At 45.9% G+C, this 20,304-nt stretch overlaps 1 protein-coding gene across 1 annotated transcript in view; it reads left to right on the forward strand.

Annotated features, from left to right (window-relative positions):
* LAMB1 (laminin subunit beta 1) overlaps positions 1 to 16,618 on the forward strand; it is a 59,927-nt gene extending 43,309 nt beyond the window's left edge. Inside the window, exons 24-33 of the mRNA XM_041002338.1 lie at positions 3,528 to 3,897; positions 6,671 to 6,855; positions 7,768 to 8,009; positions 10,238 to 10,441; positions 11,026 to 11,170; positions 12,594 to 12,801; positions 12,956 to 13,097; positions 14,473 to 14,649; positions 15,928 to 16,087; positions 16,237 to 16,618. Coding sequence (XP_040858272.1) covers positions 3,528 to 3,897; positions 6,671 to 6,855; positions 7,768 to 8,009; positions 10,238 to 10,441; positions 11,026 to 11,170; positions 12,594 to 12,801; positions 12,956 to 13,097; positions 14,473 to 14,649; positions 15,928 to 16,087; positions 16,237 to 16,373 — 1,970 coding nt within the window. The 3' untranslated portion in view covers positions 16,374 to 16,618. The remainder of the gene's footprint in view (positions 1 to 3,527; positions 3,898 to 6,670; positions 6,856 to 7,767; positions 8,010 to 10,237; positions 10,442 to 11,025; positions 11,171 to 12,593; positions 12,802 to 12,955; positions 13,098 to 14,472; positions 14,650 to 15,927; positions 16,088 to 16,236) is intronic.
* Positions 16,619 to 20,304: the final 3,686 nt, after the last annotated feature.

Consider the following 20,304-nt stretch of genomic DNA (forward strand, 5'->3'; position numbering starts at 1 on the left):
CACAGCCAGAGGGGTGGATAGGGACATCTTAGGGTAGATGTCACAGTGCTGTTCTCTGTGTCCACAACCAGCCTCTAGCGCAGACATCTGGTTTGAAGGGAACTGGATCTTAGCATTTGCATTAGCAGGCACTGACATCCATCCCTTGGGTCAGTTCCCTGGAGGTTGGCTTGGAATCTGGCTTTTCCAGAACTCTAAGCCCGATGTTATTACAGTCTCCTTTCTTGCAATGCCTGCGGGCTTGATTGCTCCCCACTGCCTCCCGCCCAACCCCCTCCCGCCCACCCTGGTTGTTTCTACCCAGGTTGTATCAGCCTGTGTGTCGTAAAACAGCTCTGGCTGCCGCAGCCTCCTGACCTTTCGCTCCGTGTTGGCCATCCTGTAAAGCCTGGCTGTAGGAGTAAGAGCCAATCGGAGAATTGTTCATGGAGTCCTCGGAGCTTTGTCTCTGACCCTTTTATCTGGTCTCTAAACTTTTGCCTCTTAATGTATTGACAAATCATAGCTTATGGCAACTGTATCAACTTGCTTGGGCCAAAAGTTAGGCTCTGTTTTGGAAACTTTGCCGAGTAAGACTCTCGGCAGTTTCTTTGTTTGTTCTCTCCAGAGGAAAGGTCAGCCCGTGGCATAAGACTCTGATTGTAGGAGAACCAAACAGGCATGAAGACAACCAACCCAGCATGTGGTGCAAAGCAGCGTGGTTTGGGTACGGAGCCCATATGGGATGCTGGCCCCCACAGGCAGAGGCTTAGCTTGCTATGTAACCACGCCGGCCCCGTCATAGATCATTTTCAAACAATATGTGTGAAGAATGTGCCTTCTTCCCAGGAGTCTGAATCTGCACATCCCTTTGGCCCACTGCTCTTAAAGAAAAGTAGTTAAAAGACTGATAGAGGAATTGTACCTTTGCTAAGGTGTGGTTGCCTTGGAGGACACTAAATTCTAGACTGAAGGGACAGTTTCCTTCTGCTTTCCTGCCACACTCTGTCCTTTGTCCATACTCACATGTGGCTTTCCTTAAAAGTGGGGATCAGAAAGCCCCTTCTCAAAGGGTGAACATCTAAGGTGGAGTTGTTCTGATGTTGCTCTGGCACATCAGTGTTATAACATGCCATGCATCATTTAGGGCATTTCCTCATCTGCTATTTCTCTGCTTTGTGTGATGTTGTCTCGGCTGGGATTGGGGGTATTTGGAAGTCGGGGAGGGGTTGCGGGAGAGAATTGAGACTGTCACCATGTTGGAGCACTCATTATCTTAGTGACTTGGGATCTAACAACCAAGGAAGGACCCGTGTCCCACAGTGCTTACTGCAGGTTCTCAAACTAGAATGTGTTGGATCCCAAGAGCTTTGAGCCCTGTGGAAGAGGCCAACCGCCTACAAGACACCCAGAGGGAGAGAACGGAGTTGTAAGGGACTGTAGTCACAGTGGGAAATAGGAAGAACAGAACTCGAAAGGGCGGGCCTGGAAGCCAGCGAGGAGAAAAAAGATGGATCATCCAGACTGACAAACAGGGGAAAACAGATCTATGCATTTTAGTCTTAGATTATGTCATGAATTACCAGATACATTTTCCTTTGAAATTGTCTATCGGATTGCACAGAGTTAAACTGGCTGATACCACCTAGCCAACAATCTACTTCTAGAAAGCGTTAGGTCACGGCTGGCTCTTCTCTTTATGGAAAAGAAATGCAGTTATGTAAAAGACAAATGAGTTGGGTCTCCAAGTTTGAAAACCTTGAATGTTCCTATTGTCTGCGCGGGTTGGAGCTCTTGGCCTAGGGAGTCAAACTTGAACAAGCCCCCCACTGTCCTGGGACAGAGAGAGACTTCAGACCGCCCACCACAGCGCACGCTCAGCAAATTCCAGCCTGGAGCTCTGCATTCTTCCCCGAGGAGTCGAAGGGTCACACACTGAATTGTTTTGTGGATTCTCAGATAGCAGAAGAAATGCTTTCCTCTTGAGCCCTGGTTCTTGGAAAAAGCCAGTGGTGGAAATCCCAAGCCGATTGGCAGTGTGGAAGCACAGGCGAGAGGCCCTGGGCAGCAGCTGCCTTCCTGTCTGGCCTGTTTTCCTGGGAATATTTCTTTAGGAGAAAAAGGACAGGTCACTTCCTCACCCATAAGGTCTCTACAGAGCCTGTGTTCTTTATTCTGTTTGATCATTACTGTTCATTTCCAGTTGCAGAGCTGGGGTCTGGGGAAGGCAGCCTCTATCCACAGCCCCAGATAGAGTGGATGCTTGGATTTTTTGATATGCATAGCATTGATACCATCAGGTGTTGTTATCAGAATAATTTGGTGCCACTGAGGCTTGGGACCATAAGCCAGGATGGAGTGGTACTGGCCATGATAGGTCATTGTGGTTAGAGCTGTAGGCAAGGACACTGCTCACCTTGGCACACTGACCTTATTAGGCTAGTAAGGAATCAGGACAAAGGGGCGTCGAAGACCACACTGTGTTGGTTATATCTGGCATTTTAAAAAGTCTTTTATCTGTACCTGGTGTGGCAGTTCAATGGCTAAATTCTTGCCTTGCATGCACTGGGACTCCATATGGGTGCAGCTTGGTGTCCAGCCGCTCCTCTTCCCATCCAGCTCCCTGCTTGTGGCCTGGGAAAGCAGTAGAGGATGGCCCAAAGCCTTGGGACCCTACAACTGGTTGGGAGACCCGGAAGAAGCTCCTGGCTCCTGGCTCCTGGCTCAAGATCGGCTCAGCTCTGGCCATTGCAGCCACACGGGGAGTGAACCAGGTGGCTGCAACAGCCAAGGTGGGCTCAGGCCAAAGTCACGAACTCCATCCTAGTCTCCACCTAGTGGGTGGAAGGGGGTCCGTGTACTTGGACATTAGCAGGGAGCTGGATCAGAAGTGGAGCGACTGGGATGTACACCCGATGCCCATATGGGATGCCAGCATCAGAGGTGGTAGGTAGCCTAACACGCTAGGCCACCATGGATTGTTTGGGCTAGGTTGACTGTATTTTACTTTCTGTTGGTGACCAGCTAGTGTAGGCGATGCCAGGAGCTGTGCATTTTGTGCTTTGTATTTGGCCGGATGCGACCTGAATCATCTTGGGGAAGTGGATGCTAGAGAAGGGCAGAGACAGGCCCAAGGTGTGGTGCTGGGTCAGGGTCCTGGCCTAGCATTTCTCTGCTGGGAATCTTGGGGCAGGTTATGCGAGCCCTCTCACTGTGTTGTTGTATCTGAGGTCATTACATCTGCATGTTGCCACTGTAAGGGTTCAATGAGATAATACATATAAGCCATCCCTGTAATGGGAGTGCCAACTGTGTAGTCAGCAACTGATGTCAGCTGCTCATTTTAAAGACCGACTAGTATTGTTAAGAAAAGTGTGAGGCCCTGCGTGTGCTGGGAAAACTACTGCGGCCTCCTGGTGGAAGGCCACTGTCCTGTCCTGGGTGATGGGTGTCTTCTAGCGGGAACAGTGACCTGGAATCCTTAGAGCCAAGTCTGATCACTGAGGCTCAGGATGGTGGTCAGCCAGCATCTCTGTTTTCCCATCTAGCCTGCGACTGTGACCCCAGGGGCATTGAGACGCCGCAGTGTGACCAGTCCTCAGGCCAGTGTGTCTGCGTGGAGGGCGTTGAGGGTCCCCGTTGTGACAAGTGCACCCGTGGGTACTCGGGGGTGTTCCCCAGTTGCACGCCCTGCCACCAATGCTTCGCTCTCTGGGACGTCATCATCTCTGAGCTCACCAACAAGACCCACAGATTCCTAGAAAGAGCCAAGGCCTTGAAGATCAGTGGCGTGATCGGGCCCTACCGGGAGACCGTGGACTCAATAGAGAAGAAGGTCAACGACATAAAAGACATCCTGGCCCAGAGCCCCGCAGCCGAGCCGCTGAAAAACATCGGGAATCTCTTCGAGGAAGCAGAGTGAGTCTTCTCTGAGCCATGTCATGGCTCCCGATGTATTTTGCTTTTCAGCTTTGATGAAGTCACAGTGGGAGGGTTTCCCAGCCTGGTGCTTCTGCCAAAGGGTTTGATTAGTCCTGGGAGTAAAACCAGATTGTAGGCCAAGCGTTTTCCTTGGTCCTGACCCTGGGCATTTGGGTGAGTGAATGCTGGCATGTCGCTGGGAACTGAATCTCTGGAGACTGTGGTGTCCACTGTGCATGTTGTGCTCACACCCGCGCTTTGCAGAATCATGCTCTCACGCAGCTGTGTCTGCTGGGAAGAACTGAGACCAGAGTCCCATACCTGTGTCTCCTGTCATGTGTTGGGGTTATGAACAATAGAATGCATAAATCTTCACTTTCCCTCCTGGGGAGAAAACAGGGGATCATACTTGCCATGACCTTGCAGATTAACAAAAGTGTTAATGTTTGAGATGATAACATTGCAAAGAAAGCATGGTGTGAACATATGGCTACTTCTAGGGCAGGTCCGTTACTATAGAATGGACTCGTTATTTCCCAGTTCCTTGTGCTGCTCAACTGCTAGTCTCTAGACCAGGGCTGCAGACCTCCTTGGAAATCTGGAAGCTTCTTTACAGTGCCCAGGACTCTGCCTGGCTCGTGGTGGTTTTCCTGAGGACAGCAGGTAACTGAGCTGATCCCTGACTTCTTAGGGAGTGTCTTTCTGCCTGTTCTTCCAGCCTCACCCCTCCTGCTCTTGAACAGCCCCAACTCCCTTTGTTTAAAAAAAAAGAAAAGAAAAACAGTGCAAGATTATTAGGGAGCTGCAAAAAGCTATCAGGGAAGCACTTGAGCCCCGGGTGCTCCAGGTTTTTTTTCTAGGCATGAATGAGAGTGGTGTTTCACAGCTAAACATGGATGTGTAGAAGGGGATTTGACGTGCTGACAACTTCAGCAGTTTACTGCACGTGACTGACCTTGGGTCAGTGTCTAGGAGGCCAGGTGGGCTGTGTCCATCAGGCTGCGTGTGAGAGGCAGGAAGGGAACAGCAGACATTCTTAGCTCAAGTAACAATCCAGGGAGCGCATCCAGTGCAACAGGCCTTGAGCCGTCTGCATTCCTTATGAGAGGCCAGAGTTTGTGTCCTGACTCTGCTTCCAATGGCAGCTTCTTGATAATGCACACCCTGGGAGGCAAAAGATGCTTTAAAGCTGGGGCCCGTCTGTTCACCTGGAAGACAATGATTGGGTCATACAGCCTCCTGGCTTCCAGCTGGCCCGGCGCTGGCATTTGGAACTCCAGCCGTGGGCGCAAGATCTTAGAACCTCTTCTTATTCTTTTCTTTCTCCTTCCCTCCCCCAACCCCTACCCTCTCTCTTCCTTTCAGGTAAAATGAAAATAAGTAGTTTTGTGGCTCAAGGCCACATGGTTGTTATGGATGATAGGCCGTGTGTGTTGTGAGGTGAGCACTCAACAAGCGCATCATACAGATATCACAAAGGCCCATATGGGCTACTGGTGCAGGCAGAGGATTAGCCCGTCACATCACCGCATGGCCACAGTGCCAGTCTCTTCGTTAATTTTTTGATGCCTTTTGTGCGTGTTTGTGTGTATACACAAACACATATGTGTTGGTGAAACCTTGGAGATAGGAAAGTACAGAGCAAAGGACAGTTTTTCGATTCCAAATAAAATTATGAAAACTAAACATCAGCACATTTCATCATCAGTAGATGGCACTTCTCTTTTGAAAAAATTTTTTAAGATTTTATTTTTTATTGGAAAGTCAGATATATGGAGCAAAGAGACAGATAGGAAGGTCTTCCATCCATTGATTCATTCCCCAAACGACCACAACGGCCAGAGCTGAGCTGATCCGAAGCCAGGGGCCGGGAGCCTCTTCTGGGTCTTCCGTGTGTGTGCAGGGTCCCAAGGCCTTGGGCCATCCTCAATTGCTTTCCCAGGCCACAGGTGGGGAGATGGATGGAAAGTGGGGCCGCCAGGATTAGAACTGGTGCCCATATGGGATCCTGGTGTGTGCAAGGCAAGGACTTTAGCCACTAGGCTACCATGCCAGGCCAAACAGCACTTCTCTTTAGGAAAGTGTGCCTGGTGACAGGAGGTGGTTCCAGTGATGCCCCCTGGCCTGAAGGTTAGGCCCCTCTGCCGGGCCACAGGGCTCTCTGCATGCCGCATCTCGAAGAAGGTCCCTGAGGCTTAGGGACATTTATCCGGGGTGGCTGGAAGGCCACATACTTGACCAGAGATGTGACTGTCCCATGCATACTACCTCACAGCACAGACTGAAAGTCCTGCAGGCCGTCTGATGCCACAGCGTGGCTGTGTGCACTGCTGTTTCTCACTTCACAACTCTTAGCAGCAAGGATCACTGTTTGGCTTTTTTCTCAAGACACAACTGCTGGAGCTGTGCCAATTTGTACCCAGGAGTCAGGAGCTTCTTCTGAGTCTCCCACATGAATGCAGGGGCCCAAGGACTGTCCTCTGCTGCCTTCTCAGACCATAAGCAGGGAGCTGGATTGGAAGTAGAGCAACTGCAACATGAAATGGTGCCCATATGGGGTTTGGCGCTTGCAGGTGGAGGATTAGCCAATTAAGCCATGATGCCAGCCCCAATCGTTAAGATTTTAGAATGAGAGCAGTACCTATGTCCTGTCTGCTACAATTGAGTTGGATTGAAACAACAGTGATGGATATAGTGTCAATAGAAAATGTACAAGATACCTCTCCTTTGCTTTATTTTACATAGGTCAGCTTATCTTTCCTTTTTACAGGAAACTCAGCAAAGATGTTACAGAGAAGATGGCCCAACTAGAAGTGAAGTTATCCGATACGACTGAGCAAAGCAACAGCACGACCAGAGAGCTGGAGTCTCTGCAGGCAGAGGCGGAGAGTCTCGGCAACACCGTGAAAGAACTTGCTGAACAACTTGAGTTTATCAAAAACTCTGATATCCGAGGTAAGCATTGTCATGCCAACATACAGTTCTTGACACTGGGTTTTAGCTTTCTCTTCTGTGGATACAGTGGCTTCATGCAAAAAAAAAAAAAAAAAATTAAGTGCTTCCTACAAAATGAAAACTCAGTCTCTGGCCCAGTGAAGGATGAAGTCTTCATTTGACCCAGTGTGGGACTCAGGGCATAGGGAAATTAAGGAGGCATGCCATGGTTCCTGGGAGTGAATGGCATTGTGTTAGAGTGGTATCCATGCTCTGCTTTTTCCAGTGAGTAGTTGAAACCCTGACCTTTTGTAGAAGAGTAGCTTTTTTTGATGGTTACAATATTCAGTTGCTACTTCTGCAAGTCCTTTGACGTTTCGGAATGTTGACTGATCACGAAATAATTTTTTGCCAAGTCCTCCACTTTGGGCTATTGTATTGGCTGTATCAAATCCTCTCAATATCAGATCACATTAGCCATCCTGCTTTATTATTTACAGTTGCTCTTTTGTTTAAGTAGGTCCTTAAGATGCTAAACCATCCCACGCTGTTTTCAGGTGCCCCATAACTAGCCCTTTGAGTGGATCTGAGTAAATGACAAGGAGAAGGGAACATTCATCTGGACAGATATTTCACAGGCTGCCAGATAGTAGCCACTGAGAAAGCTGCAAACTGGGGCCTGTGTGCAGGCCTCTGAGTGGTCAACTTATTTTTCAGTTTTCACCCAGATGGTCTGGCATCCCTCAGAGCTAGGTAAGGTGCTAATGGAACAGAACTATTCATTAGTCTCAAGGAGCAAGCTCTGCCTCTGAAGATTTTAAAAAGTGACAGTAAATTGAATGCCAAAAGACACCAACTGTGGGGGTGACTTGGTGAGGATGCCCAGTACACTGGTATTGAGTGGTGGGCACTGTCCTTTCTTTCCTGCCCTAGGTGCCTTGGATAGCATTAACAAGTATTTTCAGATGTCCCTTGAGGCAGAGGAGAGGGTGAATGCCTCCACCACAGATCCCAACAGCACGGTGGAGCAGTCGGCTCTCATACGGGAAAGAGTGGAAGACCTGATGATGGAGCAAGAATCCCGGTTCAGAGAAAAGCAAGAGGAGCAGGCTCGCCTTCTTGATGAACTAGCAGGCAAACTACAGAGCTTAGACCTTTCAGCTGCTGCAGAGATGGTAAGGTTTGGGGGGTTGGCCTCATTTCTGTAGTGCGAGGAGGAAAAGAAATTCCCACCCCGCCCTCTTGTTAGCATTTAGTTGCTCAGTGGCACCTGCTCTCTGTCCTGCAGTGTGGGATTCTCCTGACTCGTGCATGGCCAGGCTAGGTTAAAGCAGCAGGTGCATTTCCAGCCCTCTCCCCTCCCAGCCATTTTTCTGGAGCCCAGCAGGACATTACCACTTGTGCCTGCTGTTATGGTCTCTTGAGTTGCTTGCTCAAACTTTAACCATTGTTATTGTTGGGATGTAGCAAAACCTATTTCGGTGGAAGAAATTATAATGGTTCTGGCACGGCCTTCCTGAAAGAATGCAAGGATGTAAAGCATTTTTATTTCCATTGATATTAGCTGAACTGTCCCTTTGTTCCAAGTAACTTTACCTGGTGAAGATTAACCATGCAATTTTAAGAGGTAGATTCATTTCCTTAGAAGCTTTTAAAAAAGAACTCTGGGGCCAAATGAAATCTAGCACCAAGTTTAATGAACATTGGGCAGAAGACCAGAAAAGCTGAACCACCTGCTCCTTCTCCCGTTCCTTTCCTAAGGAAGGGTGCCCGCTGGAGAGAACCTGGAGGCTATTTTTTCACAGACTAAGGCTTGTGCTCACTAAGCTTTGGATTCAAACTTGCTCTGTTCAAATGAAAGCCTCACCCTCACTTTCTTGGGTCAAGACAAAAATAGGCTGTTTCACATTCATTTCCTTACAAAACCTGACAGCATCCATTGGAAATAGGGACCAGGTTGATGTCTTCTCAGCACTGGATGAAAATGCAAGGCAGAATAAAAAAAAAGAAGGGCCAGAGTCATGTGAAAATGACCCCTACCAACCAGTTGACAAAGCTACTCTATACAGGCATGAAATCCCATCCTCCCATTTCTTTCCTTCCAGTTGTAATTCGGTCGCTAAAAGCCTGGTCTCTGAAAACAAGAATATTCACAGCCTACACTGGGAAGCAACCATGTGGGGGACAGGCAAGGGGTGCTGGAGGCTTCCCTGTGCTTGCTCCTGCAGCTGGCTAGCTTGGGCTTGGCTGGCTTCCCTGATTCTCTTCGAGCTCTCTGTATAGGCTCCATACAGTTGGCTCCTACTATAGAAACAGGTGTTTGACCATTTGTGTTTTTCCAGTTCCTTGTCTTTGTGGATGTGTAGCTGGGTCCATGCGCCCTTTGAAAGTTTTTCCTCCCACTTTCCATGCCTGCCTCCGTTGAAACAAAGCATGGTGTGTGCTGTCTAACTGCTTTATGCAGAGCACCCTGAGACTGTTATTGCGGGTTTTCAGAGACTATGGTGTTATAAGCTATTGGGTCAAAGAGTTGATTCTACTTATGTGAAATCTGACAAACTCTGCTTTCCTTGCTTGGAAATAAACTGACAGTTGCTTTTCGCTGCAGTAACCATCTTGCCATCTCCCTGCAAAAGGATGACTCTAAATTCCCTGTCAAGCGTTTTTCATCACACAGCATACTTCCTACAGTATCAGTTTACATTTGTGTGTCAGTCGGGAAGTTTCCACCGGACTGGAAAGGAAGCGGATGCTGTGATGATCTGTAAAAGCTGCATCCACCTTTGTGCCTTGTTTTCTCCTCGCTCTCATCTGCAATGCCCCACACTGCTTCCCATGTTCAAATTCCACCCCAGAGACTGCAATCTGGTTTCTCCCTTGCCTACTCTCCTCCATTCATCTGATCTTGACTGTTAAGGAGAAATCTTACCAACCGCATGTGAAGTTACTTGTTACTCGAAGTTACTGGTTACAATGCTAGCTACTAGGACTTTTGTGGCTCTGTGCTCACCACAGTGGTTAACAAGTAAAACAAGTTCATAGTATTGATTTTAAAAAAGCCAACTGGTTCCAAGGAAGAAAGTAGCATTATTTAGCTCTTGTACAGGCAGAACTGAATGTGGTACAGCTACCAGTGTTGGCACCCTGGGCAGAGCTCCACATGGTCCTCTGAGTCAGTCATTTAGGCAGAAGGTATTGAGGGACTGTCCAGCTTCATTGGCAGTAAGCAGGTTAGCTTATCCCTAAAGGTTTTGTTCTTTCCACCCTGGATCCCACACATATTTTTAAGCACCCTTGCTGAGGACCACCTACATGCTGTCTGGGGCCACCCAGGGCCTGCACAGCTGTGAGGCTGCAGCAGCCTCACTATTCGCACCCATGCCTGCTCCTTGGTTTGTTGCAGACCTGTGGTACGCCTCCAGGGGCCTCCTGTTCCGAGACTGAGTGTGGCGGCCCCAACTGCAGAACTGACGATGGAGAAAAGAAGTGTGGAGGACCTGGCTGTGGCGGGCTGGTCACCGTGGCCCACAACGCCTGGCAGAAAGCCATGGATTTTGATCAAGAAGTCCTGAGCGCGCTGGCCGAAGTGGAACAGCTCTCCAAGATGGTAATTCAGGGAACTGCCTAGATTTTGTTTCGTTTCTTTGCAGATCTGAATAGCAGAAGCCCATTCCATGAAAGAGGATTTCCTAATCAAATAAGAAAGCTCATGTTGCTGGGGGAGTCAGGGAGAAGGGGGCGGTTTCTTCACAGAGCTGAAGGATCCATTTCCTCCTCCTTCACAAGGAAGTTAACATGTTGTGCTTACAACAGGAAGCCGAAATCTTAAAATGACTAAATTGCTGCTTTTTACATGGGTCCAGGGTTATGAGATCATCCAGCTGTGACACAAAGATTCTTTTACACACAATCTTACCTGAAGTATTTGCATTGTTTGGGAAGAGTTAAGCAACCTGAAAAATATTTTAAATGCGAGCTGTATCTGCAGTTAGTATTAAATCGACATACTGAGTAATTTCTATCAAATAGGACTATAGCACTTGGTTGAACGGGACGATCTGCTATTCTACACTTGATCTTGGCCAAAAGGCCGAGAAGTGACACGATTTGCTGTTGTAAATGGTCTGTCGACACTGTTTTCTGGACTGAGTGAAACCTCAATGGATGAGATGACTGGTTCTTCACATTTAGGTTTCTGAAGCCAAACTGAGGGCAGATGAGGCAAAACAGAATGCTCAAGATGTTTTGTTGAAAACTAATGCTACTAAAGAAAAAGTGGACAAGAGCAACGAGGATCTGAGAAACCTAATCAAGCAAATCAGAGACTTTCTGACACGTAAGCACTTTTCCATTTCATGTTACTTTTGGGATATCTGTTTCTCAGATGAGAGGCCAAATTCAAAACTACATTGTACATAAATCAACTTCTTACAGAGTATAAAGCAACATGTCTGAAAATGAAAACTATTCAAGTGAGGACATATTTTAAACTTATGTAAGTAACCTTGTTGGTTATTGTGCACAGGATACTGAAGTAGTAGGTATGAAGCCAGACATATACTGTGATAATCTGGAATCTGTCATCAGAACCTTAATTCAAGGAAGAGGGACTAGTTATCTTGGCATTACCCCAAAACTTAAAAAGAAAAATTGCAAAGGTCTGTTTGAGTTTTCTTCCAGCCACTGGTTCACCCCCAGGTGCCTACAGCAGCCAGGGCCAAGCCAGACTGCAGCCAGTAGCCCAAGTACTTGGGCCATCGCTGCTGTGTTCAGAGGAGCATCACCGGGGAAGATCAGAAGTGGCATAGCTGGCTAATTCTCTGCCCTGTCACACCAGCATCCCATATGGGCAACAGGTGGAGTAGTCCCAGATACTCTATTTCCAATCTGGCTCTCTGCTTATGGCCTGGGAAAGCTGAGGATGGCTCAAGTCCCTGGGACCCTGAACCCATATGGGAAACTTCCCTGGCAGCCCTAAGGAGCCCTGATCAATAAATATTACTAGAGAATGGAAATTGATTACAATAATTGAAGAGTAATTAGGATTTAATGCTCAATTGATTTTAGCTATTCTTACAGGTAACGTTCATACAACACTGTCTCATTCTAGAAAAAACAAAACAAAGGGAGACTGGCTAATGAAAGCCAGTGGTTTCTGCCGAGAACACCTTTGGGATTATCCTGTGGAAACGATCCTAAGTGGCAGTCTGAAAAAAGTTCACAGTGTAAATAATTGAGGATCTGGGCTTGGAGTTGTGGGGTAACAAGCAAAGCCACGGGGCTGCTGGCTGCTCGCTAATAAAGCTCTAGAAGGAACGAGGTCTGACACACCTGAAATCCCTGCCCCTTGGTCACAGACTTTGGTTCTCCTGCTTCTCACTGGATTTCCCCTTTCTGTCATCTCCTGAATCTAGTCCCTAAGGAACACCAGCCCTTTTTTATCTGTATTTGCGTAGTTCCTGCTGTAAACCCTGGCCTGCTTTTCCACAATCTGAACCACTCACTCCCCTAGGCTGTCACTGCTATCATCTTCTGCCCACACTGTCTCCACTCAGAAATGTCAACTCCTCATCAGTTCCTCATCCTACCACAATGTCTAGCAGTACTGGTCTCCCCACCTCCACCCCCCGCCCCAAACCATGACACAGTAGGAACCTGTCTCGTGGTCTGAGCCTCCAGCACCCATTTCTCTAGTGGAGGACAAGTGGTTGGGTGCAGTGAGCCGTCTGATGCTCATGAGTTACCTTTGCTCTTGGCAGAGGACAGTGCTGATCTGGACAGCATTGAAGCGGTGGCAAATGAAGTGCTGAAAATGGAAATGCCCAGCACCCCGGAGCAGTTACAGAACCTGACGGAAGATATCCGGGAGCGGGTGGAGAGCCTTTCGCAAGTAGAGGTCATTCTACAGCAGAGTGCGGCTGACATTGCCAGAGCTGAGACGCTGTTAGAAGAAGCTAAAAGGGCCAGGTAAATGAGGACATGATGGGGAGGAGGACAGTGTGCACAAAACCGAGGACTGCTTTAATCAGCGCAAGTTCTCTGACCCGCGGAAGCCTCTTTGGTAAATGTTTTTCCAGAAAGTACATTCTTGCTATACTGTCTCATTCTTTTACTTTTTTAGTAAAAGCGCAACTGATGTCAAAGTCACCACAGACACGGTAAAGGAAGCTCTAGAAGAAGCAGAAAAAGCCCAGACTGCTGCGGAGAAAGCAATCAAACAGGCGGACGAAGACATCCAAGGGACCCAGAACCTGCTGACCTCAGTAAGCTGCCACTCCATTACTGCCATGTGGCAGGAAATGCCCACCTTACTCTTGGATCACAGAAATAATTTTGACAGTGACCTCTGAACAGAAATGCTTACAACTGAAAGGACTCCTTTAATTTAAGCAAATACTTAGCAAACGCTAGATTGAGCAGAAACATATTTTCAAGGGAAAGACTTCAGCCTCTTCATCTGTCCCTCCCAGAGAGTCGAAGGAAGATGAACCCCCCGTACTTTGAGGAAGCGTGGACTGTTAAGTCACAGGAGGGGCAGTGCTGCTTTCACTCTCCAGTTGTACAGAGAGTGCCCTGCTCTTGTCATACAGTCCCAAAGACCAGTGTCCTGAGATTCTGGTGATCATTCTAAAAAATTCTACTCTGAATCTTGCGAAACAAGAAAGGTTTCCAGTGTCCTACTCTGTAGAAAACACATCTGTTAAACAATCTTTGGTTTACTTGGAAAAATTAATGCTTTATTGCATGCAGAATACTTGGAGACTAAAGAAATCTGTAAGAAAATACAGATGTAACTCAGACTTTTCTTTCCAGAAAGCAGCCTGTTAAGTAACAGTTTTCCATCCAGTCTGCATGTCCTCAGAGGATCTGTGACAGATGACTGTAGTACCCAAGACATCACCTCTCCTGGCCAACCTTCCATATAGTTAAAGCTCGGGAGATGGACTCTCAGGGTGCCTTTCCTACCCACACCTCTACAAACCTGCCTGGCCCTATCACGCTGCTCTCAGTGAAACGAGACCCAACAATTCCTCAGCCACTATTTTCTCAGAATTACAATACTGAAGTTTTTAAATCAGTCGGTGAACCTGCAGGGTGAAATAATTTGATTTGAAATATTTACAAATTTTAGCACATGATTATGCTGATTAATCAGTTCCATTCCAACAGAGTTGTTTAGGCCCATACTTTAATTTTTAAGAAAGCTGCTGATTCTTTCACAAGCTAGACTGCTTATTTTGGCTAGCACTGAAAAGTTCATGTCTGCTGGGGGAGTTTACACAGAAATCCCTCTTCTTGTAGCTGCTTATCTGTGTGTGTTCTTTAGCCAAAGCTTGCAGGTGTCCCTAAAATGCTTTCTCAGTACATGACAATTCCCAGGGGTAGTTAATATTGACACTTTGTCAACCTCAGCCTAGATAATCAGAAGTACCAGATAATAACAACATGCATACATGAGTTATAGCACAGACTAAATGACAATTCATATAAGCTCTACTGAAATTGTATCTTGTTTTTAGTAATTACTTTTTTGGGTCTAGAGTAAGATGGCAGGGCAGTCCTTCAAGTCTTCCTCTCAGACGGTAGTGGTCCCTATCTTAAACTAACAGCTCGTGCCATGACTCTTGCCCCTTGCAGATTGAGTCTGAAACAGCAGCTTCTGAGGAGACCCTGTTCAACGCCTCCCGGCGCATCAGTGAGCTGGAGAGAAACATGGAAGAACTGAAGCGGAAGGCTGCCCAGAACTCCGGAGAGGCCGAATATATTGAAAAAGTAGTGCACTCTGTGAAGGAGAGTGCAGATGAAATCAAGAAGGTATGGAGATGTTCATGACTTCACAGACTGGAAGGACTATGAGCTTAAAATGTTTGTTCACAAGACATAGCCCCTCGACCTGCAGCTGCATAAAGGAAAACAGAGGGGAGGGTGTGAAGTGCCCCAATTAGCAAGACCTGGGCTCTCACACCCAAACCTGGGCTGTAAGTCTTAAAATAAGCATACTGAACTTGTGTTGCCTTATTTAACTTAATTTTTTATTTTATGATACAATTCTACGGGTCTTCCCAAACTGTCCCACCCTCAATTTTCCCTGTATTATTACAATATTATTGTATTTAGGATAATCTTAAGGGCATGTTGTAATTAGCTGGCCATTTGAGAATACTCTGAAAGCAGAATGGAAAAAGAAAACATTACTATGAACAGCTTAGGAGGAAATCAAATCTGGACTGAATCTTTCAGTCTTAATGTTGAGTCAGCAACTCCTTGCCACATTTTGCAAGGAAAAATCTCATGCAACCCAAATGTGCAGCTAGGAGCCAAGAACCAACCGAAGCTCCACGCTCACTTCCTAAATTCATATGGGCACGTTTACCTCCAGAGACAGCTTTAACTTAGGGTGGTGATACTGTCCAACCCCCCATGCTCTTCTGAAAGGCTACAATTACTTCCATGAGAAATTCTGAACCTCCCCCCGCCACACACAAGTTTTTGACATGCCTCTTGGTTGAGGAAGACAAAATAGCAGCTGTGTCTTCTGAGGCCACTAAGAGCATCATCTCCCAAGTGAGAACAGAACTGAAACGTCCACAATAGCCACTGCTTGCATAGTGAATCATGTGACCCATCTTTCCCAATCACAGCCCATTTCTCTCCTCAGCCACTGTCTGCGTGTCCAGTGCCTCACCCCTCCTTCTTCCATCTCCTGTAAAATCTGCCTTTTCTCTGTGACTTTCTGGCTTCAAGTCCGCACAAGCCTTCCGTTAGCCAATAACCAGATGGACTGTTGGCCATTTCTTTGGCTCATCTACTCTACTCATCTATACTTTATCTGTAAAGTGCTAACCAAAAGAGAAAGAGCCCTGATACAAATCTGAAATGTTTAAAACATTTTAGAAACTCATGTCAATTGGACATTAAATGCCAAGGTCTTGGGGTGTTTTTAAATTACCTGCCATTGAATATCCTGATGAAACCTGACCAGCCGTGGTGGCTCTGACCCAGAACGCCATGTGAGCTTGCTGTGATTGCGTTACTCTTCTGAGATATCATCACTGATACTATTGCCTTTGTGTCTAAATGATGAAACTGCAGACTCTCGACGGTGAACTTGGGGAAAAGTACAAGCAAGCAGAAAATATAGTTGCTAAAAAATCTGAAGAGTCAGCTGACGCCAGAAGGAAAGCGGAGATGCTGCAAAACGAAGCAAAAACACTTCTGGCTCAAGCGAACAGCAAGCTGCAGCTGCTAAAAGGTGGGTCATTTCACTGGTGTGTTTGGGAAGAGCTGTTTCATCTAAAGGGTGAAAACTTACCGCCAACCTAGAACCTTCCAAGGCAAAGACTGTATAGCACTGATTTTTTAAAAAAAATCTTAATTGTTCCAACATTTCTTGTTTTTCAGATTTAGAAAGAAAATATGAGGACAACCAAAAATATTTAGAAGATAAAGCTCAAGAACTAGTGAGGTTGGAAGGCGAGGTCCGCTCACTCCTAAAGGACATAAGCCAAAAAGTTGCTGTTTACAGCACCTGCTTGTAACACAGGAGCGCGTGCCACTAGAGCTGACCAAAGCCAAGCAGCCACATGATGAAAAGCTGAATGAGCGTCAAAACACTCATGACCTATTTAATATTTTTAATTGACAAACTTTGTATGGAGCCAAATAAAATAGTGCTTTTGTATAAACATGTAACTCTTAAAATTCATTGTTACTTTTACTGATTTAGTGATCACCAATCCTTTTATTTGAAGAATGTTATTTGCACTATAAACGGATTTATAAATAAGCTTACTGCCTCCATGAAGACCTTAATTTTTGTTCAGTCTGTAAATAAACTATTGCTCACCAGCTTCTTAGGCCAATAGCCTCCTCCTAAGACCCTCCTGGGAGGGCCATGTTGGGGAGGATAAGGAGGAAGACAGCCCGGTGCCCCTTCACCATTTCAGAGGCTGCTCAGCTGCACCCATCTCAATAAAGTATTCCTTGCTCCAGAAACAAAAAGTAATGGCTTCTAGAAAGTCAGGAGGGTATACTGGGGCTTGTCCTTTGTGCCGCCTAGGATAGGAAAGGTTTGAGTTAAATTAGGCTAGAGTTTTCACACACTGCTCTTACAAACTGAACAATGCTCTCAAGATTCCCTGCTGGAGTCCATAGCCACCAGTCTATAGGGAAGGGAAAACTGCTGGGCTGTAACTGCCAGGTCTGTGTTAACTTGATGGCTCATGCTGTATGTTGACAGCCTGCCCCAAAGTGTTGCCCAAACATGTCTTAGAGCAAGATTATTCTGCAGACCACTTAACAACTACCCACATTGCTTCAACTACAACTAGGCCCAGGACAAAAGCTGTAATTTAAACACCGAGGCAATTTTCCTCTGGTCCAAGACAATTACTTGTCCCTTTATTTAGAAAGTCATCCTATTACAGCAACTCTTCCTTTTTTTCAAGTATTTTACTTAAAAGTAACAAACCTCTACTTCTCACCATTTTTTTTTTCAGCTAACCACTAAGCATCTCATTTTGAAATGAAAACATTTTATCAATGAACCACAGTCAACTAAACTCTACCCTACACAAGCTTAGAAAATGTCATATTACACTGCTCTCTAATTACAAGTAAGAGCAAAGGAACATATATGAGGTTTGAGTTTGCTTCCAGTAGTGACAAGTAATACCCTTTATCAGACCAGCCCTCTTCCTGGCTACAGGAGAAAAAAAGCAACAGAGGGCAACTCCAAATCATCAGAAGAGGACCTAACACTGTAGCTTGCCTTTAAATATTTTCTAGTTTTCACCTGAAAGACAACTGAGGGATCCTTCCATGAGCTGGCTCAGTCCTCAAATGCCTGTCACAGCCGGAATGGGACAGACTAGCACGGGGGCTGCACGGTCCATCTGGGGGCTCTGACACAGGTGGCGCCAATGCCAGTGCTCACACCATGTCCTGCTGCTTCTGAGGATGCACGTTAGCAACGAACTGGGATCGGGAGCACTGCTGGCCTCAGGGAAACCAAGCAGCCGTGCATGAAGTGTCTTGCCTGCTGCACCAAATGCCCACCCCACTGTTTCAATTCTAACAAGGTCTTACTTAAGAGAATCAAAGCCATCTGCAGAGTTTGGAATAACCCCAAGAGCTGGAATATGGAGAAAATTCCAGAAAGGATATTTAGAGAGGGGCCCCTAAATTCTGCAGATGCCCTGGCATCATGTTAAAAGTACACAGTAAACTTGAACTGTGGTTATGCAGCAAGGTGGAGGAATCCACTATGGGGGGAGGGGTGTGGTAGGGGTGAGGGGAATCCCCAGTGCCTATAAAACTGTATCACATAATACAATGTTAATAACAATTTAAAAAAAAAAGTACACAGTAATGCTCACTAGGAAAAAAAACAGTGTGGAGAGAATTTCATTCCACACTTGTAGAATACATTCTTATTATTAACACATCAACTACATGACAGACTGTGTTAGGCCCCAAGACAAGCTTCAGTTCAATAAAAAAAAGGAACCTAAACATCCCATACAAAAAAAATCAAACTGGAAACATACCAAAACACACTTGATACAGGGAAAGAAGTATTAAGAGGAGAGTTTATAGTAATGAGTGCCTACATCAGTAAGATAACCTGACAGTAGACCTTAAGAACAGGGAGGAAGGGAGTGGGCCATACCAAGCTCAAGATGAGATGGAAAAATGTAACAAAAACCAATGACACTGAACATGACTGGTAAGTGAAGAAAAGGAAGCTATTATGACCACAAAAGGTCATTTCGGATGATTACACACAAGTACACACTAATGAAGTTGAAAAACCTGGGAGAAGTAGATTAATTTCTGGACACATGTAACTTGCCAAGATTGAATTAAGCGAAGACCTGAACAGACCAGTACGAGTCACGAGACTGCATTAGTAATGAGGTCTCCCAAAGGAAAGATTTCCTCTGGGACCAGAGGGCTTCACGGCTGAGCTTAACTAAACTTCCTTAAGGAAGCACTAACACCTTTAGTTCAAAAACTGCAAGGCAGGGAGCCCTTTAAAAACTCATTCTACAAAGCTACATCTTGACTGATCAATATTCCTGATGAACATAAACAGAAGCACCCAACAAAATCCCAACAATGAGATCTAATGGAGATGTCATTGTTGCGCAGCACATTAAGTCATCACAGGCAATGCTGGCATCCCACATGAGCACCAGTTCAAGTCCAAGCTGGCCCGTGTTCCTATCCAATTCTCTGATGATGTCCCCAGGGAAGCAACAGAAGATGGCCCAATACTTGTATCCTTGCCACACGTATGAGACCCAGATGGAGTTCTAGGTTCCTGGCTTCAGCCTGATCCAGAACAGGCCACTGTGGCCATTTGGAGAGTAACTAGAGGGCGGTAGATACCTCCTCTCTAACCTTGCCTTTCAAATAAACATTTTCATTTAAAAAATGAAAAGGTTTTGTTGTAATGATTCAGCATGATTAAGTGGGACTTGCCACTTCAGGCATACACAGCAAATCATATTTCAACCAGCAAATCAACACAATGAAGAAAAAGTATGATCATCTCAGAAGACAAAACTTTGATAAAGCCAACATCCACTCATGATAAAAATCCCCAAATAAGGAAGTACGATCACACTGAAAGGGGAAAAGCTGAAGGCATTTCCTGTAAGGTCAGAAGTCAGTCAAGGACAGGCACTCTTACCGTTCTAGAGGAGCAGGTATTTATCAGTGAAGATGCTGCCATTCAGGAACGCTTGGATTGGGGTCCCAGCCCCACGCCTCATTCTGCATTCCCATCAGTGCGTAACCCGGGAGGCAGCACTGGTGGCTCATGCAGCTGGGTTCCTGCAACCACATGCAAAACCAGAACGGAGTTCCCAGCTCCCACCTTCACCCAAGTCCAGCTGTGAATGCCTCAAACATCTGGAGTGGGAAAATCTCTCTCAAAATGACAAAACATAATTATCTACTGAAAGATTTAGCCAGATCAATCAGTAGAAAAGAAAAGGCATACAAATGTGATTCTATACAGAGAAAAAGCGGATTCACCAAGATGATTATAACTGACAGATGAATTAAGTACTCAAAATCAAAACACATAAAGCTATAGCAAATGTACCAATATGTACCAGTAACTGACTTATGCACCAGTGACTGTATTATGCACCAATAACTCACTTGCTACAATGGTGTAGCTATATAGTTCACAACAATGTTCCTTATAAACAACTGGAAGAAGGGAGCTCAAAGTCTCCTAGGTATAGAAACCAGAATATAATGGAAATGCTAACCATCTGATCAGTTTATGCTATGCGCGTGTGTCAAAACACTGCCCTATATCTCACAGAAAATTTGAACACTAAAATAAGCTTATCTTTATTATTATTATTATTATTATTATTATTTTATGATACAGCTCCACAGGCTCTGGGATTCCCCCCCAACTTCCCCTCTATTATCACAATGTATAGTCCT

This window comes from Ochotona curzoniae, unplaced genomic scaffold, assembly GCF_017591425.1.
Source record: "Ochotona curzoniae isolate NIBS_2020 unplaced genomic scaffold, NIBS_Ocur_1.0 scaffold_2476, whole genome shotgun sequence".
Classification (NCBI taxonomy): Eukaryota; Metazoa; Chordata; class Mammalia; order Lagomorpha; family Ochotonidae; genus Ochotona; species Ochotona curzoniae.